We start from the raw sequence: 27,847 nt of genomic DNA on the forward strand, positions 1-27,847 counted from the left end.
TCGGCTCGGCTGGTTCCGGGTTGAGAGGCTGCGCTGGACCGAAGCGGTGGCCGCTGAGCTGGTGCGGGTAAGGGGCCGCGCGGGGCCGGGATCTGCGGCCAGGGTCGGGCAGCTGAGCGGGCCGGCACCCCTCCTCTGCTCTGCCGGGCAAAGCCGCGGTGCGGCTCGGTCTGGCTGCTCTGTCCCGCAGAATTCCCCATCCCCAGCTCGCCCCGGTCCCAAAGCTGTCCGGGTCCCGGAATTCCAGCCCCACTGTGGCGCCCGGCCCCCCTCGGGATCTCCTCCTCGCAGCATTTATCCCTTGGGACTGTCTGGTCCTGTAGACCCTCCTCGCCTGGAGCCCCTTCCCTGGGACGCGCTCGGCCTCTCTCCTCCATCGCCCATCGCTGGTGGCCATCCAATACCTGGAAACCGAGCTCCGGGGCTCGCATCCCGGGTGGCCCCCACTCGGCACCGAGCCCTCGGGCCCCCGGCGTCGCAGACAGCTCCCCCCGCGCTCGCCAGCGCCTGTCGCCCGTGCCCCCGTGGGCCTGGCCCCCGGGTGACGCCCCCGATCGCGCCGCGCCGGCCTCCGGCCTCCCGGGCTCCGCTCCGTACCGCCCCCGGCGCCATGGCGTGCAGCCTCAAGGACGAGCTGCTGTGCTCCATCTGCCTGAGCATCTACCAGGACCCTGTGAGCCTGGGCTGCGAGCACTTCTTCTGCCGCCGCTGCATCACCGAGCACTGGGTACGGCAGGAGGCGCAGGGCGCCCGCGACTGCCCAGAGTGCCGGCGCACGTTCGCCGAGCCCGCGCTCGCGCCCAGCCTCAAGCTGGCCAACATCGTGGAGCGCTACAGCGCCTTCCCGCTGGACGCCATCCTCAACGCGCGCCGAGCCGCGCGACCCTGCCAGGCGCACGACAAGGTCAAGCTCTTCTGCCTCACGGACCGCGCGCTGCTCTGCTTCTTCTGTGACGAGCCCGCGCTGCACGAGCAGCACCAGGTCACCGGCATCGACGACGCCTTCGAGGAGTTGCAGGTAGGTCGCTGGCAGAGGTGGGCGTAGGTGGGGTCAGGGCTCCGCTGGGGGCGAGGGCCCCAAGCCGGCGCAGTACCGAGGGGGCGTGGCTGCCGCGAGGGGCGTGGTGGGGGCGTGGCTCTCGGGCATCTGTATCGAATGAGCTTGAGACCGCTCTGTGGTGGGAGACTGTCGGGTCGGGGTAGGCTGGACCAGATGCTGACTGAGGCGGAGGCGGAGGTCGGCGAGGGCACGGCCGCCGTCACAGCTATCCCTGGAATTGGGTGGGGAGTGAGCAGCTGCTCTCAGTACAGCCGCAGGATTCTAGTAGGTTTGGGAGCATCGTGGGTAGCGCTTGCTGCTCCAGGTGTTCATAGAGATCTAGAATGAGGACCCGGCCTCGGCTGTACCATGCAAGCGAGGGTTAAGCTTTGAGACGCGCAAAGAGTTAGGTCAAGGTGTGTGAGGGTCAAAGGTTGGGATCAAGTTCAGATGTGGCAAGAACTGTTTTGGATTTAAACCAGAGTAGGGGCCAATTGAGAATGGAACCAGGAACTGGACAGTCAAGATTTGTTGAACTGGACTCAAAGGCCATTGGAGAAGTTGAAGACGGGAGTCTTGACGCCTCTTGACGCCTCCTGACTTGTCATCTTTGAGTTCTCAATTGAACACAGCCTTCAGCTGGAGCTAGTCTCCCTTAAACCTTCCCATTGTCACTGACAAGAAGGCCAGACTGTTGTCAGTGTCTCTAAAACTCCCAAGGCTCCACTTAAACATCTGCCCTGCAAAAGTCTTCCTCAAGCTCCGTCATGATTATAAGTCATGATTATAAGTCATCACGGAGGTGCTGGGAACCAAACCCAGGTCCTCTGCAAAAGCAAGGGCTCTTGGCTCCTGAGCCTCCTGAGTCTCTCCAGCCCTAGGTGTGGGCCTTTAAAAGGAAGCATGCCAAGATCAGCTTCATTTGGAGAATATAGCGTATCTTCCATATCTTCCCCCTTCGAGAATTTTCAGTTACACATCTGCCCACTAAAGGCTTGGAGAAATCTTGAAGGAAAGACACCCACTTAAGTCTTTTTAACAAAGTCATTCTCAAGCCTGTTTGAATCCTTTTCTCAGGCGGGGCTCACCTATTTCGACCCAGCAATTCTTTTCCCTGGCTTTGGGATACCAGTAGTAGACAGTTCCTCAAGGTAGCAACAGGTTTTTCCTTGGCATGTTTACTGTCCCCAAACCTGACACAGGCTTAGCCCCCATGACCGATTATCAGTAAAAGTCGAATGAATGAATGAATGGCCAAGCTTGGTCTAAGCTGGATGAAACTAGAGGATTCAAAAAGTGGAAAGTGTTTTTTACTTAAGAAAGAAAGAAGAAAAGAAAAAGAGCTGGGCAGTGGTGGCGCATGCGTTTAATCCCAGCACTCGGGAGGCAGAGGCAGGCAGGTCTCTGTGAGTCTGAGGCCAGCCTGGTCTACAAAGTGAGTCCAGGACAGCCAAGGCTACCCAGAGAAACCCTGTCTCAAAAAAACAAAAAAAGGAAAAGAAAAGAAAAGAAAGAGAGAGTCACTAACTTGGGAGTAATGAGTTCTCCATCCCTCAAGATACTTAACCAGGAATTAAATACCTGCCTTCCGGTCTGGACCTTGATGAGGCTGACCTGGAAAGAACGTGTCTGAGGCCGGGGTAGGAGCATCATCAGCCCATATTCCCATTCCTTCCTCGTCCTGAGATCCCTTGAAAACTCCTGTACCCCTGCTGGCCAAACTTCCAGCCCACCCCTCTCACCTGAGAAAGAGACTTGCCTCAATGTCCCCCTTGGATTTACCACAGGTGGTGGCGGTGAGCCTTGCCTCCCCTTGGGGAGACCATGCTGAGAGGTGGGGTTCAGGCCACGCTCCACCCATCTGTCTCTTCTGCCTCCTGGGAGAGCAAGCTCATTAGCTATCGCTAGCACAGGGGATGGGGCAACTCCACCCTCAAGATCTGCCTCCCCCAGCAGCTGGAGGCTGCTGGAGCCTGTGCTGGGGCCCCTATCCCAGGAGATGATGGGCAGAGCTGGGCGAGCCCTGGAGATCATCTGGTGCAGAGATCACTTGACAGATGGAGAGCTGGGAGGGGGTGGAGACGAGACTTGCCTATGAGGCCAGGCTCACGCACAGCTGGGGTCTCCAGGGACCGCCCCCCTCGACCCAAGAATTTGGCCTGCAGCCTTTACCTTTATTCTAAATCTTGGAGATTACAGAGTGCAAAGATTAGTAGCTTTGTCTCTCTCCACCCTGGCCCTCCATATGCTGGCTGTGTATCCTTAGGAAAGTGACGTGTTACCTCTGAGCCTCTGGCCCCTGGCCTTCTGTGCAGGACTGCTCTGTGCCCTACATGCTGGAGGTCAGGGACTGCACATCCTGGTGTGCTGCGTGGGTCCAGTCAGGTCACGTTGTCTGAGTCTCCACGTGTCCCCAGTTACATTCCCAGGAAGGGCGTCGTAAGGGTTAATGGTTCCGGATCCAAAGAGCCTACAACTGTGGCTGGCACAGTCGGCAAGCATAACTTTTAGACATCTGTGTTTATTCTAGTGATGATACTTACATAGAAAGTGGGACAATATGATAGAAAAGGCCAAATGCCCCTCATCCTACCTGTGGGTAAGCATGACTAGAATTACTGTATAGTCATGTGGATGTTCCGTGCCGGGTATGTGCATGTTCCCACACACATGGGCAAGTGTATGCCCCTCCCCCAACTACTGCTGAGCACCTGGATCACAGAGCAAAGGGGAGGGAGGAGCCCATCTCCGAAGAGTTTGGGGTTCCTGAGCCAAGGGCTGCCCACAGCTGTCCTTGTAATACCTCACCTAATCTCAGAGCACCTGCTGTGTGGACTGTTGTGATTTGTTCCTTTTATAAACGGAGGAGTCAGGCTGGCAAAGCTAAAAGTGATGGTGGTCAGGACTTGGGACCAGTCCAACTTGGGCCGCATGCAGCCTCTCTGGTGCCTCTGAGGGCCACTCCCTGGCCTCCCCACTTGCCATCCAGAATTGTCCTCTTCCCACCCCATCTGTTTTTACTAAGAGCACTTAGCACCAGACCAGACTAGGAACACAGTCTGCTGGTGCCAGCTGACACCGCAAGGGCAGCTGGCTGGGATGTCACCCTGATCAAGCAGGGCATCCGGCTCTCTAGCCATCTCAAGTTCCTGACCCCCAGAGACAGGATCCGATTCATCTGAGCCTCCCTTTCCAGGCCTCATGTGATCACTGGAGCTTTTCCTAAGGCGTGCTTCATGCCAACAAAGGCATCAGGGCTGGGCCTTGGATGGGAGCCTGACAAGCTGGGCACAGTGATGAGAGCCATGGAGTCAGCCCCAGGAGGGAGGAGTGGGGCTGGGGGGAGGGACGGGACTCAGATCTTTGCTCTGACTTTCTCTGCGAGGTGGAAGGCATGGACTTTTCTGTCCCTTCTTCCCGATCTGAGAGCCAGCCAGAGCAAGGCTGTTCACCTTCCGTGTAAAGAGAAAAAGCCACTGCCTATCCCAAGGGGGCCCTGGTCGGGGAGACAGATGAGTGTTTCTGTCCTGAGGAAATGGCCCTCTGCAGTCGAATTTTCTAGGAAAGGGTGGGAGTTTTGTGCACCTAGCAACCTGCATGAGTGGGAGGCTGGCACCTTAAAGGTGCCTGGGCAGCCAGCAGCACAGAGCATAGGTCAAGGGGCAGAGCTGAGGGTTGAAGCTGGGGGCCCTAACATGGCCATTTTCTGCAACAAAATCGTCTGATGACGAGGCTGGCGGTGACAAAAGGCCGCCTCCGAAAAGCAGGGTGACTTACCTGGTGCTGTGTGATGGACACAGTCCCTTGAGACAGCCCTTCCTGTCCCTACACCCTGCGAGGGTCAAGGAACAGCATTCTGCAGACATTCCCTAATGCTGGGAGCCTGGGAACTTGCCTGAGTGCTCCCTACGAGCAGGGGGAAGAGCGGGAGGCCGCAGCCTCTTCATCAGCGTTGCCTCTGGGAGCAACCGAAAGTACGAGGTTCAGACACCCTCCGGACCACTCTCCCCATGTTATGTAGGAAAACATGTTTGCCTGAGCTCTGTACCCAGTCGGCCCACAGTCACAGCCTGGAAGACCACCCCACCTTGAACTCTGCTGGGCACAGGGTGGCCGCGGAGGATTTGGAGGTGGGATCACACTTGGATTCAAGAATGACTTTTAATGTTTTGTCCCGGCCTCATTGCTGCCTGGCTACTGAGGGTTGGTCCTGTGTTGAATGCAGGACAAAGCTATCCAGCTCTGCCCCTACCATGGTTCTGAGAGCCAGGGCCCCTCATGGATACATAGCTGTCTCCAAGGTCTACCCAATTTACTGAAGTAATCTAGGCCGGAACAGAGAGGGCCTGCAGAGAGCAAAGGAACACCAGGCTGGGTGCACGCTGTGGAGGGACAGGACTCACTCTCTCCTTTACTCTCTCTTTTAATATGCAACAACCATTGGCCCATTTTACAAATGGGGAAACTGAGACACAAAATCCGTGCTTAGGTGGCACAACCAGTAAGTCAATTGGAACTTGAATGTGGGTCATGAATATGGCCGGAGGCACAGATGTGTGAGCACACACAGACGGACAGTTGTTGAAGAAGGGTGTAGAGGCTGGAAAGCGGCCTAACTTGCCTAGGATGGGCCCTGTGTATGGATGTGGTACACGGATGGGCAGGCTTCAGGAGTGAGAAGTTGACCCAGAAGATGCTGGGGAACCAGGGACGGCTGTGAGCGAACTGGTGTGGCCTGAGGCAGTGTGTGTGTGGCCGTCTGTGGGAGGCCCTAGGTCAGGGACTGTGAGGGCTGGGCCTCAAAACCCGTGGTGCCAAAGAAAGAACTCACGTGTTCCAGGAGGAGCAGGAGCACCCAGGGGAGTGCCTGGGAGGAAGGAAGAAGGAAGCAAGTCCATTCTGGGTAGGAAAAGAGGCAAGCGGTACCAGGATTCTAACTCAGAATTCTGACTCAAAGGCTACGTTGCCTCTGTGGAGATTAGAAGGGTCCTTGAGGCCAGAAATCTTCCCTCAGGGTCAGAAAGAGGGGCAACCTCATAGTGGAGAGTCTGGGCTGGCCTTTGAGCCCTGGCTCTATGCTCCCCATAATCACTGCCTCTGTCCTGATTGTTCCAAATAGAGGGAGATTCCCCACACAGGCGCTGGCAGCTGATAGAACTGTACAGCTGTGTATTTGGTCCTGGAAGGCATCTCTCCATTCCCTTTCCCACCATGACCCAGCTCTAATGGGCCCTGACGAATCCAACTCTCCCCAGCTGATGTCCGAGGCCTCTACTCCAGCCCAGCTAGCCCTGGCCAGCCTTTCCAGTTTGTGACTCTCCCCACCCGTGTCACCTGCCTGACTTCTGGCCACTTCCTGCACACATCAGGTGTACCCTGCCTGACCAGTCCTTACCACTTGGAATGGCCAGAGGAGCCCTGTCACCTGCCTTCTGTGCCCTTCCGTCAGAAGTTAAGTCAGAAGTATTCTCTGTGTTCCAAGGTCCCGATTCTCTCATTGTTGGGGTGACCATTGCATGACTTTTCCTGGCGGTTCTGTTTCTGTTCACGTCGGAGAGGGCAATGGCAAACCAGAGAAATGACTGCACCCCGGTCCAGCCGGATGAACCAATGAGTTTATTAGGGTTCCTTACAGGAGAATGGTGAGAGCTTGCTTAGAGGCATGGGTGGCTCTCGGAGCCACATCACGGAAAAGGTGACAGATCACGTAAACGGCTTTGCAGCTCTCCCCCTTCAGTTAACCTCCTACACGCTCTCAAAGGCCGGGGCGGGGCTAATCCAGCAGGAGAAGCAGGAGGTGTTGGGAGGCTGGGATCTTGGATGAGAGTCTGCCGACCCCTCCCCGGCCTCTTCGAGGGAATGCTGACCTCCTAGTCTTTGAGCAGATAGTCACAGCGTCTCTGGTTTCGAGGCGACGGTGGACATGGGATGCCTGGAGGACAGGACTTCACAACCGTAACAACAGCACCTTAGGCTGAGCTCACATGGCGCGGCGTGGCAGGAACCGAGCTGTTTGGTGGCACCAGCATCTCTCTGGGGCCGAGGCTGTTACAGCAGCACTTTACAAGTTGGAAACCCAAGATGAGGGAAGGTGCCACCGACATGACCAGTGGCAGAGACACTGGATCCCGGGCAGACCCTCATGTGAATCCAGCTCCCCCAGACCCCTAGTTGAGGTTTTGCCTCTCCGACTAGCTGCAGACTATTCAAAGTGTAGGGTCTATGTCTCTATGATTAGGATGGCCCAGTGGTCCAGGGCTTGCTCAGGATGGGCTGCTGTTGAGTGAAGGGAGCAGAGAGCTCAGGGGGTTCTTGAACATGTTTTGGGAGTCACCGGGGACCTTGTCTCTGTCTCTGAATAGCGTTACGACCTCTCGGGACAGCCGTGTTCGCCTCACCCTTCCCCTGTGGCTGTTCTGTCACTTAGGAGTCCATTGACAGTTTCCTGTTTGTTAACTAGCCTCTCAACCAGGAGTTTGTTTTCTGGCTTGCTCTCCCCTGGCAGGCTGTGTGGCCACAGGCCAGTCAGTCCCTTGCCTTAGCTTTGTTTCCCGTCCTGGCGATGGCAGGGGTTGGAGCAGATGGTCCCTCCCACTCCTTCCTGCTTTTGCCATCTCAGGAAGCAGGGAGGGGCCGCCTGGACACAGCATGGGACAAGGACATGAAGCAGTGACAGGAGCCTCAGGTGGGAGACAGTCACAGCCTCCCGGCTACCCTGTAAATGCCAGTGTGTGTGTCCTGGGGGTCTGAATACATCTTACTATTGCCTCATTTTACTGTCCTCACTCTAAGACCTATGATTTACCCCCATTTTGCAGATGAGGGTCTCGGGGCTCAGAGACTTAGACAACATCACAGGGACACACAGCTAGCAGGTAACTGAACCTTTCTCACCCAAATCTGATCCTGGGCTAGAGAAGATGGTGAAGTGGGGAGTGACACACACAGCTCAGCCTGCCTCTGCCCCCCGTGGGCCTCCTGGACTAGCTGTTTGCAGGGCTGCATATCAGGCCCAGAGCTGCCTGCCTGGGTCCTCCTAGGCGGCTTTCTATCTCCTGTCGCTGCCATAGCCAGCTCCTCCCATCCTAGCATGGGGAGCTCAGACCGTTTCAGGGTCCTGGTCTCTGGGAAGGTTCACCTTGCAAAACTCAGAAGCCAGGCATGCCTGGCCCTGTCCTAGGTACTGAGATTGAGAACAGCTCTAGGACATGGTCCCTTCCCTCAAGAACCCAAGACCTAGTAAGGGAGACTGACCCTGTCTCAAAGGGGGGGGGGGGTGCATTTGCCACAGTGGCACAGGATGGGCCCTACACAGAGAGTTGGGGAGCTGGGCTCTCAGGACAGGTGACCTCCGAGTCACATGGCCATCCTGAACAGAGGCCACATTGATCAAGGGCCAGGAGGCAAACACTGTACAGTGCTTAATGCTGTCCAATAGGACTTTCTGGAACACTGGAGAATTCTGCATCTGTGTTGCCTGACGCTATAGCTGCCGGCCCTAAGTGGGCTATTGAGCCCTTGAGGTGAGATGAGACCAGTGAAGGCCAAGAAATTGGATTTTCCACTTCATTTCATTTTCACCCATTGCAATGTAAATAGCCACATGGGGCTGATAGCCCTGGTGCTCAGCTGTGCAGGTGTAGACGGAGGCGAGTAGAGACGGCGGAGCTGGTGTAGAGGGCCTCGAATGCTGCTCCCAAGGCCTTGTGCTCTTAACTCCAGACTCTGAAGAAATCCTGGGGGATGGGGTTGGGGGGGACCTTTTTATGTCCACTGAAGGTGCTGTGGGACACTTTGGGCACAGATGGCCTGGTCCTGAGGCTGGTGTTTAAAAGAGAAGTGATGAAGGCCAAACCAGGAGCTGTGGACGTGGACCCAGGACAAGACTCCACAGCCTGAGAGCTGGCTGGTCAGGTTCAGAGATGAATTACCCAGTGGGTACCCTTCACCAGACAGAGCTACCAGTCCTCAGTGAAGAAGGGCAGGTCTGATGTCCCCAACACCCTCCCCTCTCTTAGGAAGATGTTTCCATTTTTTCTGGTTGGTGGAGAAACTCCTGCACATCTCAAGATGGAGTCTCAACTTCCTACATCCGTATCTGAAGAGAGGGTTATGGCTTTGAGGAAACAACCATGTGGGGATGTTGGAAGCAAGGTCTGGTCTTTTTGGAAGCAGTGCTAACATGCACTCCCTGACCTCCTGCTGCAAATAAGAACAAAGACTACAGCCTCTGGCAAGGAGCTTGGGAGCATGACTTTGCCATAGTGTGTGAGTTTGTCCAGGCCTCTCTCCACACTTCACCCTGTCCCTCACCTCTCCCTCCAGCCCTGATGGTGTGATAGGTGTCCTAGGATGCCTTGGTGTGTATGTGTAGAGAGGTGATGAGTTTCCTCTGTCCCTGGGTGAATATAGGAGGAAGGACAAACAAGTTGTACTCAGACCCTGGGTCCGAGATCAGTGAGAAGTTTGTCCTCATTCTCAGGATGTTCCAAACAATGTGAGAAATGGGGTTTCCAGGGCCTTATAGGACCCACTGAGGACAACCATGGGGGAGAATGTCACAGTAGCCATCTCTCTCTAAACACCTGCCTCTTGACCAGATGAATTCCCAAGCTGGATTAGACCGCAGGCTGTCAGGGGGCCAAGGGAGCCACATTCTACACTGGGATGAGGTGGGCCTGACTATCCAGGACTCGGAGGCCTGGGAGCCGTAGGAATGACTCTCGGGTGCTAGCAGTGCAAGCTGAGGAGCGGAAATTCAGTGGAGGCGGATCTCTCATGCAAAGAAAGCAAGTCCACCAGAAAGGACTCTAGCTTCTGGTATGCTGGAGACACTGAGCTAGCTCCTGGATTTCATGTCTCTTTTGCTGCTCGTCTGAGGACCTCACATTAGTGGCTTGAAATCTGCTCTGAGGAAAACATTGATGCACTGGGAATTAGCTAACAGTATCAGGGCCTCCCTTTCCCTCCTTCTTCTCTTCCTTCCTTCCTTTTCTTCCTTCCTTCCTTCCTTCTTTTCTTTGTTCATTCCTTCCTCATTTTCTTCCTTTCTTCCATCTTTTCCTTCTTCCTTCCTTTCTGCCTTCCTCCCTCCTCCCCACCCAGGGAGCAGGTCAGGTGATGTTTTGTCCACTCTCACAGTCCTCAGAGACCAATATCACTTCCTTAAGCTCTTCTGCTCCCAGCTTGTGACTTTTGTCTTTACAGTTGCCTAATACCAAGGCGGCTGCCAGAGTTCCAGCATTGTGTCTGTTGAAGCTCTCTACTCTAGTGAGACAGGCCACCCACATTTTATTGTTGGTTACGCCTGTTTTCATGGCTGGCCTCATGCTCGTGTGCCTTCCTCTGAGTAGACTTCTAAAGGTGCCTGCCCATCACTCATCTTTCCTAGAGCATGGACCATGTTGGTCATTCCCTCACTCTCTGCTTGTTTTTCCTGTTTATTATCAGTCTTTTCCACTGGACTGGAAGATCCCTGTGGACAGAAACTGCATCTGTCTTGTTCTCTGTTGCATCTTCATGGCCTCAGTGGTGCCTGTTTCATCATAGATGCTCAGTAAACACTTGATAAATGAATGAGGGATAGTAGGCAGATAATTTCATGTTCTCCGTCCCTCCCTTATTGTGTTATCACGGCCATTTCCTTGTGTCAGTGCTTAGGCTGCAGAATGAGTTGGACCAGTTGTCTCCTAAAGATCCTCCCTGCTCTGACAATATGGATAAGTAAGAGGGAAGTAAAAATAGAAACCAGCCAGGCGGTGGTGACACACACCTTCAATCCTAGCACTCGGGAGGCAGAGGCAGGCAGATCTCTGTGAGTTTGAGGACAGCCTAGTCTACAGAGCGAGTTCCAGGACAGCCAGAACCACACAGAGAAACATTGTCTCATTTTATATATACATTTTGAACCAGTACATCAGCCTGTGTGGCACCATTTGCCCTAAGCTGACTGGCGTCCCCAGGACTTGCTCAGGGCCTGTTTTCATGGAAATTTACTCACACAACCCCTTTCTTGGAAACTCATCTAGTACCATTTAGCCACTGGGTGCAGACCATAGAGGGAGGTAGAGCATTAAGGACCTACCATGAAGAGCCCAAGGGCTAATATGGGGAAAGAGGAGGGACAGACAGTGGGACACTTGCCTATGCTACAGAGGCTGGAGGCTCAGGAAGTGCAGGCAGCTGGACTCTGTTTGGGACCACCGGCCTCCACCCTCCTTCATTTATTTGACAAATAAACAGGCCCCGCCATGTCCTAGCAAAACTCTGGGTACTGAGGATACAGGAAGATGTAACAGCAAACACAGTTAAAAGTCCCATCCCAGCGAGTGAGGCAAGCAACACACACACAAGCCACTGACAAGTGTGGTCCCTTCTGGCAAGGAAAGGGACAGCGAAGACCTCCCAAGGCTGTGTAAGGGAGAGGCCTGCGTCTGTGGGGTGGTCAGACAAGACTCCAGTTGATAAGTGAATGATAGATACTAAGCCTGGGCAAACAGTCAGGGTGAAGTCCCAAGCCTGGGGGGATGGGAACGTGGCTTGGTTGTGGTATGCTTGCCTAGCGTGCATGGCGGGGGCGGAGGGGGGCTTGCATCTCTGCACCACCATTACCAAGTTTTGAGGCAGCTCTGGGTGAAGGAGGAGAGCCATCTTGGCTGGGTGAGAGTGAGAAGGGAGAATGGTGGAGACGGGGAGGCGGGCAGGGGAGGGAACTGCAGGATTGAAGCAGATACCAGACACCTCAGTGGTCAACATGAATAACACCCAGTACAATTTTTTTTTCAATCAAAATCAATGCCAGAAAATCTACAATGAACAAACTATCAATATTTTAAGCAAGGCCATCACAAGGCTCTGGCTAAGCCAAATAAAACTCCAGACAGGAAAACAAAATCGCGATACTGAGTCTGGTTTTGGTCAGGGGATGGGTATATGGACGGGTGCTTCTCTCTCTCTCTCTCTCTCTCTCTCTGTGTGTGTGCGTGCGTGCGTGTGTGTGTGTGTGTGTGTGTACTTGAACTGAACCTGGATCCTCTAAGAGCCGAAAGTGCTCTTCACAGCTGAGCCATCTCTTCAGACCCCAACCTTTTTTTTTTTTTTTTTTTTTTTTTTTTAAACAAGGTGTCTCATTGGGACCTAGGACTTGCCAACTAGGTTAGGCTGGCTGGCCCCTGAGCCCCAGGGATCCTTTTGTCACATGCCCATGCCGGGGTTACAGGCATGTGCTGCCATGGCTAGCTTTGTACATCAGTGTTGGAGGCTGAACTCAGGGCCTCGCACAAGCACGGCAAGCACTTTAGTGACGAAGCCGTCTCCCAGCCCCTAGCCCTGTCTTCGTTTCTCGAGGTGACATCTTGTCTGCCTGTATTGGTTGCCGTGGATCACCTTAGACGTCATCATTGTAGAAAACATGACACCTGGCCCTAAGCTTGCAGGCTCCAGCTCACTGAGCTGGCCCTAACCAGTACAGGCTGGCTGTATGTTTTAAGGCCAGGTTCTTGACCTCTTTGTAACCTTTTTCCATTTGAAAATGAGGGTAGCGCCGGTGCTCCAGAAAGGCTTTAGCGACTCAGTGCCAGCGGAAGGCTGAGGGCAGGGCCCAGCCAGGAGAGCAGAGACTAGGCAGGGAGCCTGCAGCTGCGCTCTGTGCTGCTGCAACCGGGGTTCCCGGAAGAGCCCCACACAGTCCCCAGGCAGTGGCTGAGGGGCAGGGTGAGGGAGAGTGTGAGGAGATTGCTTGGCACCAGAGAGTGAGGCCTGGTAGCTCACGACTGTCACCTAGCTGCTTGAGAAGCTAAGGAAGAAGGGTTGCTGCAAGCTTGAGGCCAACCTGGGCTACATCATGAGTTCTGGGCCGGCTTAGTCTACAGAATGAGACCCTCTTTCAAAACAAGAAGAGGTCTAGGATCTAGCTCAGTGACTGAGTGTTTCCTCCGGGATTAGGAAACAAAGTCAACAGGATACAGAACTGTGATGGGAGGTGGGCGTTGGTTGGAGTTGGGGGGGGGTCAAAGGCAGGAGAGGCCCCAGCTGCCAAGAGAGCTGGCCCTCTGTCATCGAAGACTGCCCTGGCTGGGTGTGGCCTGCTCCCCCATGCAGGCCCTGTGTGTGTTTCAGAGAGAACTCAAGGAGCAGCTTCAGGCCCTCCAGGACAGCGAACGCGAGCACACAGAGGCACTACAGCTGCTCAAGAGACAGCTGGCAGAGACCAAGGTGAGACCCGTGTGGGGACCAGGGGAGCAGCGATGGGGTGGATCTCCGGCCTGCCCGCCGAGAAAACCCGGCTTCCATGGGCATAAGCATGGTGGCAGGAGCAGTGCTTCTGAGGAAGTGAATGGGACACACACCCCCTCACAGCGAGGTGAAGAGTGAGGCCGTCTCTCCTGAACTTCCACCAGGGAGCTTCTGAAGACTTCTGGCTTACCCAAAGGGCTGAAAAGATCTACTCGGTCTCTTTGTTCTTCTCTCCCGTCTCTCCCTTTTTCTTCCCTTTCCCTCACCGCCCAGCAGCCAGTTGTGGCGTGGCTCCTCCAAGCTATGACTCCCCTCTTGCTCTCAAGCACAGCGATAAGGACTATAAAGCCAGGTGCTGTGAGACACACCTGTAATCCAGCACTAAGGAGGCTACAACAGGAAAATGTTGAGTCTCGGGCCAGCCTGGGCTACATGGCAAGACCTTATCTCAAAGAGGTGTGGGTACCTGACTCTCACTCTAAAAAGTAGGATGAAATTCTCTTCTGTGGTCTCTGGCTACAGTGATGGGACACCCAGCCTTTTATCCCTAACCTGAGAGGAGTGCTCAGGTCCAGCCCTAACACTGACCCTGTGACACTGGGCAAACCACCTTCCCGACCTCCTATCTGAACAGCGGTGACTCTGACCAGTTCAATCCAGAACTTTGGGGCTGAAGGGAGAGAGTTTCACACACAGAGAGACTCTGAGAAATGACTTCGGGCTGACCCTGCTCTACGAGATGAAAGCCTCCGCTGGAGCAGAGGCTTGGGGTCGCCCGGCCTGGGGAAGCCATTGGTTACCTACATCTGTTGACCCAGTGTGGCTACCAACCCGCTGCTCCAACTCGGGAGGGTCACGACATACATTCCTTCAGGACATTCCAGAGAGCCCCTGAGCAGGACCCCTGGGTGGGCGACAGATGGGAAACAGCCACGGGGTTATGACCTCAGTGCTTCTCACAGCTTTAGGCTCTCTGTCCGGTGACTCCACTCTGCTCCCGTGAGGAGAAACAGATGCGAACCTCTCCGGAAGGGCGGGCAACCGAGGGTCTGTTCTTCCTTCCTTCCCTACAGTCTCCTGTTCACTCCTCTTCTCTCCCCACATTCCTTCTCCTCCACTGACCCCCTGCTGGCCTTTCCTGTCCATCTGCATGCTGCTGCCTCCCCGTCACTTTCCCCAGCCTGGCTTCCTGTCTGGACGGGTGTATTTATGTAAGAAATGCTGATGGAAGTTTTGAGGCCATATTTCACCTGGTGCCTGACTGGCTTCACTGCTGCGCCCGCCTGCCTGCCTGCCTGCCCCGCAGTGGCCTCTCCTGGGGGCCTGGCTGCTCCCCCTCCTCCAACCGTGTTTTCCTTGGTAGGCTCTGGGATGACATGTTCTTGGCAGGGTGTTTGAAAAGGGCCGTAGCTGCTCCAGCCCCAGTGTGTGTCTGGGAGTGTGGCAAGCTGGGCTGCCTTCCCCACCAAGGAACTGAAACGAAAGGCAGGGCAACAGGGCTCTGCCTTAGGAGTCAATGGAGGAGGGTCAGGGAGATGGTTCAGCAGGTAGAGGTGCTTGCCACCAAGCCCGACAACCTAAGTTCAATCCCCAGGTCCCCCTGGTGAGAGGCGTCATGGGAGCGGAACTCCCCAAACCTAGCAGTGTCTGACCCATAGCAAGACGTTGTCAAGCAAGTTGAGGAAAAAAAAAAAAAAAGATAGCGATAATAAGACACCTTTGGGAGTAGGAAAGTGTAATCCCAATTTTATCACTGAGGAAATTTCAGCCAACAGGAACTGAAGGCCTGAGGCCCCACTGGAGCTTATTTTAGCGGCAAGATGTGTGACATTGTGAAGAGTTTGGGATGACCCAACGGAGTCGTGTTCAGACCTCCTGGGCCGTCACTCTGATGTGCCCTTTGTCTACCCATCCTCTCCTGTCCTGGGAACGCTGGGCTCCTAGCCTGGAAAGGAAACGGAGTGTGCCCCCAGCTTTGTGATGCAATCTTAAGCCAGTCCCTTCCTCCTCATCCCCTTCATCACTCAAGCCTCTCCTGGACCAGGCCTGGGGATGCAGACAGGGACAGGGAACGTGCCCTTCCTCCCTAGGGAGGGCCCGTGTGCTAGGTAGAGGGACGAATTTCGGGGGACTCAGCAGATAAGAACCCTGGCCTACCTAACGCCTGGAAACTCCGGGAGGACCCACACACACACACACACACACCAGGTCTTGGGGAGGCACAGACACAGAACCAGAGACAAACCGGACTCTATCAGCAACCGCTGAGAGCAGCGCTGCAGAGCAGGTTAGCGGCAACCGGAGAGGGTGATCCTGGGCCCTGGGAGCCCTGGAAGACTGCCCTAGAGGAGTCTTCAGGAAAAATGCACCCCCTCCTCCCAGCAGCAGCAGCAGCCTCGCCCTCCCTGGGTGAGGGGCTCCAGGAGGCCTCTGTCAGCCCCCCCCCCCACTACCCAGCCTCTCCACCACTCCTTCTTTGTCTTCCTGGCGTGTTGGGTGGGCATGCGCAGGGAGGCTGGCCCACTGCCAACCGTTCTTCCTGCCGGCCAGCAGCCACCACAGGAGAGAACAGGCCCTAATTGAGGCTTTGTGGTGCCTCCCACAGAGCCCCGGGCACTGAACACAGTGGGGTCTCTGACTCTACGAACTGCCAGCCAGAGGCCCACAAAGTGAACTTGCAGAGGCAGGACCCACATGCCGCCACCTCCTGCGTGGCCTGACCCTCAGTGTTCCTCAAGCCGCCCCCTCTAGCCTCCCCTCCCATGCCCAACCAACACTCCCCCCTACATCCTCAGAGCCCCCTCAGAAGCCAACCCCCCACGTGAACTCCGTGGGTGCGCCTGTTAGAGACCATCCCTTTGCCGCACGCACATCAGCTTCGCCTCCCCCCCTGGGGTCTCCACCGCTGTCCTGCCTGGTGGCTTTTGTAACCCCGCTCCCAGAGAGAGAAACTGGGATACACAGAGCTCAGGTAGTTGAGGCCACCACAGCTAGAGTCGCAGTTGGTGCTCTGCCTTCTCTGGGGCCTCAGGGAAGAGAGCATCTCCATGCATGCACAGACCTCCCTCTGACAGCGGCCACCTCCTTCCTACAGTGAAGGTCTTCCAAGGAGCGGGATGGGCAAAGTAACCACCAAGACCTGCCCGTCCTGTGCCCGATGAGGAGGGCCTGTATCCTCCATGACTTCCTGTGTCATCAGTCCTTTAAAGCCGACATAGATGAGCTGCCTAAAAGACAGACCACTGAATCCCAGATTAGACACGTAGGCATCCACGCCCTAGATCTGCCCATCCCTGCTCCCTTCCTGGCAGCAATCTGGCCTGTACCGTCCACTCGTGCCCTTCGAGGACTCATTGGCTCCGCTGGACCTCTTCATTGGCCTCCTGCTGGACCCCTCCCCCCCGTGGAACTATGAGTCCTTCTGTCCTGTGCAGGTCCCAGCTCATTGTCTTTTTTTTTTTTTTAATCCGTGTGCCAATACCCTGCCGAGCAAGCTCCCCTCCCCTCACCTTTGGGTCAAAGCGCCGCCCCCCTCGCTGGCAACTGGACACAGTAAGATTCACACTACGTCCCGCCTACACTTTCCAGTAACCCCTGACGGTTGTCCCCCCCCCCCCCCACAGTCGTCCACCAAGAGCCTTCGGACCACCATCGGGGAGGCCTTTGAGCGGCTGCACCGGCTGCTGCGTGAAAGACAGAAGGCCATGCTGGAGGAGCTGGAGGCTGACACCGCCCGCACGCTGACCGACATTGAGCAGAAGGTCCAGCGCTATAGCCAACAGCTGCGCAAGGTGCAGGAGGGGGCCCAGATCCTGCAGGAGCGCCTGGCCGAGACCGACCGGCACACCTTCCTTGCTGGGGTGGCCTCCCTGTCGGAGAGGTAGGTGCCCCCTGCCTGCAGCCCTGCCCCGGGTGCCTCCTCCTGGCCCGTCTGGGTTCAGGCAGATGGGGTGGTCAGCAGGTAATTCATCCAGTCCCGTGTGCAGCATCGTTTATAGGAATCTGGGGGAAAGGTAGATCCCGAGCTAGAGGCCTTCCATATTTGTATAATATATTGTTTGAGCTGAGCGTGATGACGGAAACCTGTAATCACAACACTGGCAATGTTAAGCTGGGAGGTTTGTCACAAGTTTGAGGCCAGCCTGGGCTACATAGTGAGTTGCAGGCCGCACCGGGCTGCAGAGTGAAATCCTATCCCAGAACAATATTATGTGTATATATTCTATCTATATTCTAACAGCATAAGCAATGTTTGATGATGTTTACAGCCACTTAACATACTTTTGTGTTAGGTGTCACTTGTATTTTTTATGCATGTCCACGTGTGTGAAACCCAGAGGACAACTTCAACTGTCATTCTTCAGGTGTTGTCCACCTGAATTTGTGAGGGATAATTCGAGACAGGGTTTCTCTGTGTAACCCTGGCCATCCTAGAACTCACCCTGTAGTTCAGGCTATCCTCAGACTCAGAAATCTGCCTGCCTCTGCCTCTCTGTCCCTCTGTCCCTCTGCCTCTTTGCTTCTCTGCCTCTGCCTCCCAAGTGCTGGGATTAAAGGCGTGTGCCACCACTGTTCAGGCATCTTGGATTTTTTTTTTTAAGATTTATTTATTTTATTATATGAACAGTGTTCTGCCTGCATGTACACCTGCACACCAGAAGAGGGCACCAGATCTCATTATAGATGGTTGTGAGCCACCGTGTGGTTGCTGGGAATTGAACTCAGGACCATCTGGAAGAGCAGGCAGTGCTCTTAACCTCCAAGCCACCTCTCCAGCCCACCTTGGATTTTTTAAGACTTCTATTTGATGTGTGTGTGTGTGTGTGTGTGTGTGTGTGTGTGTGTGTGTGTGTGTGTGTGTGTGTGTGTGTACCATAAATGGATGTGTGCCTATGGAGAGCTGACGAAGGCAGGCATCGGATCCCCTGGAGCTGGAGTTACAGGCAGCTGTGAGCCACTGGGCGTGGGTGCTGGGAAACAAACTCAGGGCCCCCGGAAGAGCCGTGAGCACTCTTAACCCGTGGTGTGTCTCGTCAGTGAGATGAGGTCTCTCACTGACCTGGAACTCTCCAGGCAGGCCGTGACTGGCTGGCCAGCCGGCCTCAGGGGAATCCTCCTGTCTCTACGTCCCCAGCACTGGGCTTGCTAGTGTGCACCACTGCACCTGTTTTTGTTTTAATGTGAGATATGGGGGTTGGATGTAGGACCTCATGCTTGCAAGGAAGACACCTTAGGAACTGCGCTATCCCCTCAGCCCCTTATTCACAATAATATGGATACTATGTATCATTCTGCGTAGGCACTATAACTGTAACCTTCTGAGCCGCCTGCAGGGAGTTACAATATTGTCATCCGCATTTCCCACGCATAGAATCTGAGGCTCAGAGAAGTCAGATCAATTGGTCAAAGCTACTTGGGCTGGAGGTGAAACCAGGATTCAAGCCCAGGCTTCTCAAAGCTCCCCTTCATGGCGTCACTTCGTGTTGGCTTGCTGGAGAGCAACACTCCCCACTAACGTCACGTGTCTGACGCTGGCCTCGAGCCAGCCACCGAGCGAAGCATTTTCTGTCCATTATTCCAAGCAGTCCTAGAAAGGCAGGGTCTAGCACAGTACTCCTTTGCATCTGACTTTGGCCAGGAGCCTGAGAAACGACCGCACAGTACCCATTTAACAGAGGAGCAAGCAAAACCAAAGGTGACAGAGAGGTCAGAAGAGGCAGAAGCAGGCGCTTGCCTCTCGGTCCCACAGACTGGTCACTCATGACCACGCCCTGGAGGTGGGGTCTCGGACCCCGTGAAGCTTTCTCTCCTTGCTGTCCTTCCAGGCTCAAGGGGAAGATCCATGAGACCAACCTGACGTACGAAGACTTCCCGACCTCCAAGTACACGGGGCCCCTGCAGTACACCATCTGGAAGTCGCTTTTCCAGGACATCCACCCAGGTGAGGCTCTTGCCTGTCCTCTCGGAGGGGGAGTGGAGCATGGGCTGGCCACCTGGGCCGCATGGGACAGGTGGCAGAGCAGGGGCTGAGCTAGCGCCCGCAGACGTTCCTTTCGGCTCTTTAAACGATGTCTCCACGTGGCCCGCTCAGCTCCCAAGGCACCTACCACAGCCGTCCACACGTTGCCCACGTTGAACTAGAGGCTCCGAGCTAGATCAATTGGGTGGGCCGTCTGCTGTGCCCAGAGCCTATGCTGAGCTCACTGGCTCTCCAGAAAGCCCTCAGCTCCTTCACTGTGCCTGACCCCCAAGTGGAGAGACACATGGTCCCTGTCCCGATCCAGGAGTCGGAGTGCGTCCACCTGGGTGGATTTATTATTTCATTCCACTCTCGGTTTCCAGAGTCAAGAGAAACAAGTAAATGACCAGACCGTGAGGCTTGCACACATCATGGAAGCACGGAGCGTGGCCAGGGGCTGGGGGAGGAGTGAGGAGGAGGGTGAGCAGAGGCTCCAAAGGGAGCGTGGGGCACCCCGGGATGTCCTTGTTTGAGCCCCCCGCAGGGATGGAGAGGGCTTAGAGCAACCATGCAGTGTGTGGGTGCTGGATCACAGGGCTGGGGTCCCATAAGGCGACATGCCTCATCTGACATGTCATCCCTGCAGTCCTGGAGGAGGCCCCTCGATCAGTACCTAACAATGGGTGGGGGAAGGGAACTTTTTTTTTTTAACACTCAACCGCCTTCCTGGGGCGTCCCCCCCACCCAGCCTCTGAAGGACTTTCACACTGTCCATGAATATGTGGACCAGTGGACCTGAAAAGAGACAAGAACCCCAGGATTTTTTCCTCTCCTCCCGTGGGATCCAGCGATACCCCTCCAGTGGATAGTCAGAAGCTTCCTGCCCCAGCTGCTGTCTGCACCATCGCTGTCCCAGGCACCTCGAGTTGTCAGTCAGACCCTCTAAGACATCTCACTTGGGTGTCCTGAGCCATCGTCAGGCTGTGAGAGAGCCAAATTCCCTGTCCTCTGCACATTTCCACATGCTGTTCCACTTGTCTGGAGACCTTGGCACCATCCTCAGTATCTGACAGCCAAAACTCACTCTCCTTTGTAAGCTTGTAAACACCTCCGCTGCGATGCCTTCCTGGCTTTCCTTAGGTAACCTCGGGCTTTTCTGGTCACAGTGCCTGACCAGAGCCTGTGTGCTTCACTCTCTCTGGGCTCTGAGCTCCGAGGGGCCAGAGGCTGGGTTTACTTTATCCTCAGCAGCCAGCTGTCAATGTTTGTTGATAAAGAAATGAAGGAACAGATGTTAGACCCAGGTCTACCGCTAGAATAGTGCCAAGCGATACAGTAGGTACTCAATAAGGATCGGATGACAGGCTGCAGGCCCTTGTGTACGCCCCTTCCTCCTCTGCATAACAGGCATGGTGGTTCGTTCTTGCCTCTGTCACAAGTGAGCAAATGATTGCCCTAAGCAGTGTGTCTCAGTCTGTGGACCCGCTGACCCACAAGGTCTTGCTGGAGGGCCTTTCCTACACACAGAAGGAGGCTGGCAGTGTCCTCTAGAGATGCCGCTGTCTCCTCCCCTCCGGTACCGCCACCAAAAGTGTCTCCAGCCATGGTCAGATTTCTTTTGGAAGCAAGCCAGTCTCCGTTAAGACCACAGGCCCTGAGAACCCTGCCCACAAAAGGACTGAGGGGACAGGTGTGTGACCTGAGCACTCAGCCCTGAGCAAAGGCCCCTGGGACTTCAGACAATAGTGACCTGTTGGCTGGGCCCCTTCTTTGTCTGTGGGATCTATGAAGTCACTCTGACTCCTCAGTGAGCACCAGAATCTTTTATGTCCAGATGGGAGGCCTGCTTTTCCTTCCTCCCCCAGGGACCTAGCTGTGGCTTCCGGTAGCTTCCTGCCTGCCCCTCCCTTACAGCCCAAGCTTCCCATCGGGTCACCTGAGAACCCCATCTAACACCTGTCACTCCCCTGCTCTGGAGCTTCCACGCTTCACCACCTCCAGGCCCCTTGCCCAGACCCCCCCCCCAGCCCTTCACCCACCATCCCTTCTGCCAACCCAGCCTAACCGCCCACTCCCAGGTGCAAACACTCAGGGAGCCAGGCAGCCCATTGTCCCAAGGACACCAGACACTCCTCCCACTCCCCGGCCTCCCCTGCCTTGTCTGGCCTCTCTCCCACCGCTACTCGATCTTATATCTAATCGTTTTGAGTCGCAGAATGTTCTCCCCCCCACCATGTGACCCCAGGCAAAGCACCCCCTCAGCTGAGCCTCCGTTTTCTCACCTACGCCTTAGGGATGGTCCCGGTTGTTGCCCAGGGTAGATAAGAGAATAAAGTGGTTTCTTTCTTTTTATTTATTTTTATTTTTTACTTTTTTTGTTTTTGTTTTGTTTTGTTTTGCTTTGCTTTTCAAGGCAGGGTTTCTCTGTGTAGCCCTAGCTGTCCTGAACTCGCTTTGCAGACCAGGCTGGCCTCAAACTCACAGAGATCCGCCTGCCTCTGCCTCCCAGAGTGCTGGGATTACAGCCTGTGTCATCCGGCCTGGCTGTGGAAAGATTTCTTTGTGGAGGCATCCTCACACCGTTCACTGTTTGTTAGTATGTATCATCAGACACTCAGACACTTTCCCCATGCCGCTCAGACTTCCTGGGCCATATGATGGAAGGATATGTGAAAAGACCATATGAAAAGACCCAGCTCACTTGTATTCCAACTCACTTTTCATCCTGAGTGTTCCAACTCACTTTTCATCCGGAGTAGAATCTGAGCAAGCTGTAAGCTTACCTCAGAGAGCTTCAGTCTCCTCCTTTCAGTTTTCTGAAAAAAGAAAAAACTAGCTACAATCACTGTGATCCTGGGACCAGCGTGGTGCCCTCTGGAGCCATGTGTATTCTGTGCAGGGATTATGAAGGAAAGTCTAGAGTACTGAGGGCCTGCGGAGTTCGGAGGCCTGAGGACTTAGATTTCTTTTTCTAAGGCCTGGCTTGGGGTGGGGAGGAGAACAGACATATTTCCTATCCTGTCAGACCCCTACTATACTGGAGAACAAAGAGACACAGGCTGCCGCTGCCAAGCAGTGGGCTGGGCACCTGGGCGGCCTTTCTGTGCTGCCTGGTTGGTGGTTGAGGAGGAACAGGAAACATTCTCATGGAGCCTGGAAGTCTGTGACCCTTCCTGAGTGGCTTTTGACCCAGGGTCCTTGGAGAGGTTTCAGAGATTCAGAACACACCTGGAGAGGAGACAGGCCTCAGGCCCAGCCTTTTGTTTATAAATCAGGAGTGTCAGGGTGTCACGGCTAGGAGTGAAGCATGACCTGTAAGGCAGGGAGCCTGGAGAAAGGCTTCGGTTTCACTGGGTCTCGCCACTCCCCTGAGGGTACAGGCTTTTTGGAGGGGGAGGGGAGTTGCCACACCAGTGTGCACCACAGGACCCCTGACCGCCCCCTCTGGACTGACAGTCACTGCTCCTGCCAAGCTCAGGGAGAGCCCTGGGAGACCTGAGGCCTGGGGATGGGACCCTCTGATGGGAGACCTTGTCGTAGCTTCACGTCCTCTAGAGTGCCAAAGACACTCAGGGTCAAGCCATGCCTCTTGCCCAGGGGAAATGCCAGGCCCCACCAGAGCCCTGCCCCTGAGGAGCTGGCCCCACCCTTGGAGACGGATGCCCCTGCCTTCCTCTACTGGGAGGATTCGGGGTCAGGCTTTCCTCTGCCCACAGGTCATGCTGGACTCAGAGCCATCAGGAGCCCTACTCGCTCAGCAGTAGCTCTGGCAGTGGCCCACAGTGACTGGCACAGACGTTAAGGGACAGGCTGAATTTTCATGCTGCTTCCCAGTGTTCCCACGGACCCTTCCTTGACTCTTGGGGTCTCCCTGTTGCTGGTCTCCTTACGACATCCTAGGCACCTGGGAAATGGGAGCCTGGCTTTCCCAGTTGCTGCCGTTTTCCCTGGGACCCTAGCTGCCCGCACACACACTCCCCCCCCCCCCAATGTATCCCACTGCCTGCAGTGTAAGCAAAGCAACATCTGTATCTAATTAGGTTCTTGCACACACACTCACACTCGCCCTTCCAGCCTTTCCTCTCCCTGCAGGAATTCTCCACCCTGCACGGGGCAGGGTCTTTCTTGTTCTAACCAACTGCCCAGTGACTGACAGGATGCAGGCAAAAGTTCATGTGTGGGTCCCTTAGCCTCCCCCTTTCATGGCCCTGGACAAAGGATTGTTCCATGGCCTCTCTGTACCCAGGGCTCCTGATTCCCACACAGCTCTCTGCACCCTGAGGCCAAGGGACAAGTATGAAAGGCAGAAGGGAATTACCCGTGACCCAGCTTGTGGAAAGAGCTCCGTGCAGGTCAGCAGACATCCTGTTAGGGAAGCATGGTGCCGAGACCGGCTGGGACAGCCACAAGCATTGGAGAGTCTTATTTCTCTGTGTATGTGCAGCCCACAGGGGCGCTGGATAGGAAGCTGCGGGGGCTCCAGTCTAGAGACAGCACACCCTGGCTCCAGCTGATAAGGAAAGAGCTGGGGAGCTGGGGAGAGTCCTTGGACCCAAGGAACTGTAGCAGGGTTCCATCACTTCCTCCCATTTCTTTCTCCCTTCTGTCTTGTTCTGGCCTGGAAATACTCATCTAGCAGAGAAGTGCCAATCCCAGGCTCCCTCTGGTCCTTGAGGGATTATTGGAATAAGCAGAAGGAATAAACAGAGGTCTTGACAAGAGTTCAGGAGATTCTCAGATCAGACCTGCTGAGCCGGTATGGCCAGCCCAGACCCAGGTGACCCAGCCTTCACCACCCGCCCAGCACTGTCAGGAGTGGCAAGTGCATTTGTGTGCCCAGAAGCCTGTCCATGCCAGGCTCCGTGCTGGGCACCAAACGCTCAAGGCCATGCCTGTGTAGAAGAGCAGCAGAGATAGAACGTAGGGGTTCCGGAGGCTAAGGGAGGAACCAGCCGAGTTCTCCTGCATGAAGATGACCAGAGAACAGGTCTTTGAAAGAGCCTCTGGGGTGATCTCCATAGCAGAGAGGACATAGTTGGGGGTGGGGCACAGAATGAGCTAAGGCAGCCGGCCTGAATGAAGAGGGGGGCTGTGGCCAGGTGCCAGGTGGCCTTGAATAATCCCAGCTCCACCAGCATCTTTTGACCTAAGATTATTCAGGGCTCCTGAGGGTCTTGATTTCCCTGTCTGTCAAATGGGAGAGCTGGAAGGATTAGAGAGTTCCAACCTTTTGGGACACGTTGTCTATTTAAAAAAAGAAAATAACAGATAACTTTTAAAATCTCAGATCCTACATACAACCTCTTTAATATGTGTGCTTGTGCAGTAATGAGAGGTTGTTTTCAGTTAGACTTCTTTGGAGACAGCCCCTTATGCAGCCTGGCCACTGTGGACTTAAAGATGACCTTGACTTCCTGGTCCTCCCGCCTCTGCCTCCAGAGCGCTGCGATTACAGGCATATACCGCCATGCCCAGTTTTATGAGGTGCCGGGAATCAAACCTGTGGCTTTGTGCATGCCAGGCAAAGACTTTGCTGACTGAACTACATCCTCAGCCCATAATTAAATATTTTGAAGGCCAGTATGTAGAAGCTCATGCAGGATTACACTGGAAAATACAACAAAGCCACCAGGCACCCATATTGTCGTTGAAACACCATTCAGGAGATTGTCCGTGTCAGTGGCGTCATCCTTAGAGATGTATTCTCCAAAAACACAATGTCTCATGTCTATACATAGTACTTTCGGATCAGCATAAAAAGATTTCTCAAACCCTTGGATGTCTGACAGGACGTCTGAAATTCAGTGGTGAGGTGAGCAGTCCCTCCGGAGGCAGGCCTGCAGGACCCCCTCGCTTAGTAGCCCTCCATCCCACCGGTCTCAAGAGGCAAGCGGCACGCATTCCCAAGTGCCCTCTAGGGGGCAGTATCATCTGGCTAATCTTCATGTTCCCTCCTGCCTCTAAACCTCCCTTAACTCTGGGCCTCCTCTGGTGCTTTGAGCTGTGACCATGCAGCTGGCAGCTAGCTCCCCTGCAGCCAGCTGTCGAGAGGGCTGTTCCATTTTCCAGAGGAGGAAGAAACAAGCAAGAGGACAGGTTTATATTCAGAGTCACACAGTAGGTCAGTGGCCTCCAGGAGACCAACCAGGACCCCTCTCCTCAGGGAAGTATTGGATAGTGGGTCTACAGCCCTCTCTCCACTGATCTCTCCATCCCCTCCCTCTCCCGCTAGTGCCAGCTGCCCTGACCCTGGACCCAGGCACCGCCCACCAGCGCCTGATCCTGTCCGATGACTGCACCATCGTGGCCTACGGGAACCTGCATCCGCAGCCGCTGCAGGACTCACCGAAGCGCTTTGACGTGGAGGTGTCGGTGCTGGGCTCCGAAGCCTTCAGTAGCGGCGTCCACTACTGGGAGGTGGTGGTGGCGGAGAAGACCCAGTGGGTGATCGGGCTGGCGCATGAGGCTGCCAGCCGCAAGGGCAGCATCCAGATCCAGCCGAGCCGCGGCTTCTACTGCATCGTGATGCATGACGGCAACCAGTACAGCGCCTGCACGGAGCCCTGGACGAGGCTCAATGTCCGAGACAAGCTTGACAAGGTGGGTGTCTTCCTGGACTACGACCAGGGCCTCCTCATCTTCTACAATGCCGACGACATGTCCTGGCTTTACACCTTCCGGGAGAAGTTCCCTGGCAAGCTCTGCTCCTACTTCAGCCCCGGGCAGAGCCACGCCAACGGCAAAAACGTCCAGCCGCTGCGGATCAACACTGTCCGCATCTAGTCCCGGCAGAGGGAGACCGAAGCCTCCTGGGGCTGCAACCACCAGCAAGAGCCTCGCCCAGCAGATGCGGGGGCCTGGACACTTCCAGCCCGCCGCGGCCACCCTGAGACCTCGGGCCTGTTGTTGATGTCCTGGCCTCCCCTGCCTGTGAGCTGGAGATTGTGCTCCGTGGTTAATGTCCTGTAGCTCTGGTCATGACGGGATGTGACATGGCTTCTCCCCAGGGCAGCCCTTGCCCAACCTCTCACCCCTGTCACCCCAGGGACAGGGAATCGCCCTCCATCTCCCTCCTCCTGCCCGGCTAACCTAGCCTCACGACAGATCAGATGGGGTCAGCAGCTAGCAGCCCAAAAGATATACAGAATCCTCTTATGCTCCTGGCCTAATACTTGGCTCACGCAGGCCAAGAGAGCAATGGGCCATTTTACTCTTGAGCCAGGTCCACAGGGGACCTAGGCGGAAGCTGGTTCTAGGTTGCCTGAGGGTTGCCCTCTCCTGCCACCCCTGCACCAAGCCGAGAGCTGTGGGTTCCCCCCTCTCTCATTAATCTGCAAGTCGGAAATGATGCCATGGCCTGTGATAGGCAGCCTACAGGGTATAGTACACACCATGCCTTCCAGCCTGTGGATTCTGGGGCAGGATGAGGTATAAGGACCCCAGAAACCAATACAGAACACTGTCAGGACAAAGCACCAATGGATGCTCCAAGTCCCCAACAGCCCTGGGGACAGAGGTCCAGCCAGCCCTCATCAGCCAGGCCTCTGTGACCTGCTACATGAGCAGAGGGGGTGCTGGTAGCAGTTCTTCTCATCAGGACCTGAACCCCAGGAGGGCTGTTGGTGGGTACCACCTTGGACTTGGCACCTGGCTGGCTCCCTTAGGATCCTGCTTCACAAACAAAAGTCACTTTAGTCAGCTTCATCAGACAAGAATTTGCAGTCAGCTCCCTGGTGGCTTGCAAGATCGCTGAAAGGGCCGGAAGAGGAGGGCCTTTGCTGAATTTCCAGGAACTCCCAGCAGCTGCAATGATCGTGGTCTTCTGACTAGGAAAGCTGCCCCTGCCCCACAAGCTGCTGCTGCCACCCTCCATGCCAGCAAGTGGCTGTCCAAGCCTGTCCCACCCACCTCTCTCTCAACTCAGGTCCCAGTTCTACAGCTTTCGGAGGGATTCCTTTTGTGGAAACTTGAGTCAGAACCCAGACTTTGACTGCAAAGAAGTCTGGGAAATGTAGTTTTTCTCTTCCAGCCTCAACCACGCAGAAAGTTAACATGGAGGTGGAACAGACCCATACACAATTTCCCTGCCGCGAATCCAACTGTGAAGAACTCAGGAGAATCCATGAATCCATCTCGAGGCCTTGGCTTTGAAACAGAATTGCTAAAAATGTCCTGCTCCGTGGCTCTGTCCCGGCCTGTCCCAGCCCAGTGGCTACAACCTAAGGAGTAGGTAGCAGTAGGCAGTACAATCAAAATGGCTCCCCAGCCTTGGCCTTCCTTTGTAGTCCTGGGGCCTCGAGTGTGTGCTTGAGATTCAGTGACATCGCCCATCTCCAAGGAGCCAGAATGGATGGCTTGAGGGCCTCCCGCTCACAACTGCCATGCAATGAGGCCTCCCTGAGCAAGAGGAATCCCGCGCCCTGCGCAACCCCCAACTCCCAGACTCCAGGCCACTCCTGACAGTGTTTTTATTTAATGCATCGTCCTTTTTTGTGCATTATGATCAATTTGTATTAAATCAAAGTTACAGGGCACAGGTGTCCGTTCCCTTCCTTCTGACGTACACAGGCGGCCCGCTTCACCCTAGGGAGGGGACATTCATTAGCATGGCCAGG

The 27,847-nt window shown here is 55.2% G+C and overlaps 1 protein-coding gene across 1 annotated transcript; it reads left to right on the forward strand.

The window, feature by feature from the left end:
* Positions 1 to 27,840, forward strand: Trim62 (tripartite motif containing 62). Its single transcript, XM_055610807.1, has 5 exons — positions 1 to 1,018; positions 13,157 to 13,252; positions 16,897 to 17,153; positions 19,099 to 19,214; positions 25,465 to 27,840. Exons 1-5 carry the CDS (start codon positions 611 to 613, stop codon positions 26,013 to 26,015), a joined length of 1,428 nt encoding a protein of 475 aa, XP_055466782.1. The 5' UTR covers positions 1 to 610; the 3' UTR covers positions 26,016 to 27,840.
* Positions 27,841 to 27,847: the final 7 nt, after the last annotated feature.

The sequence above is a fragment of the Psammomys obesus genome, unplaced genomic scaffold (assembly GCF_907164565.1).
Source record: "Psammomys obesus unplaced genomic scaffold, mPsaObe1.curated_primary_1811, whole genome shotgun sequence".
Taxonomy (NCBI): domain Eukaryota; kingdom Metazoa; phylum Chordata; class Mammalia; order Rodentia; family Muridae; genus Psammomys; species Psammomys obesus.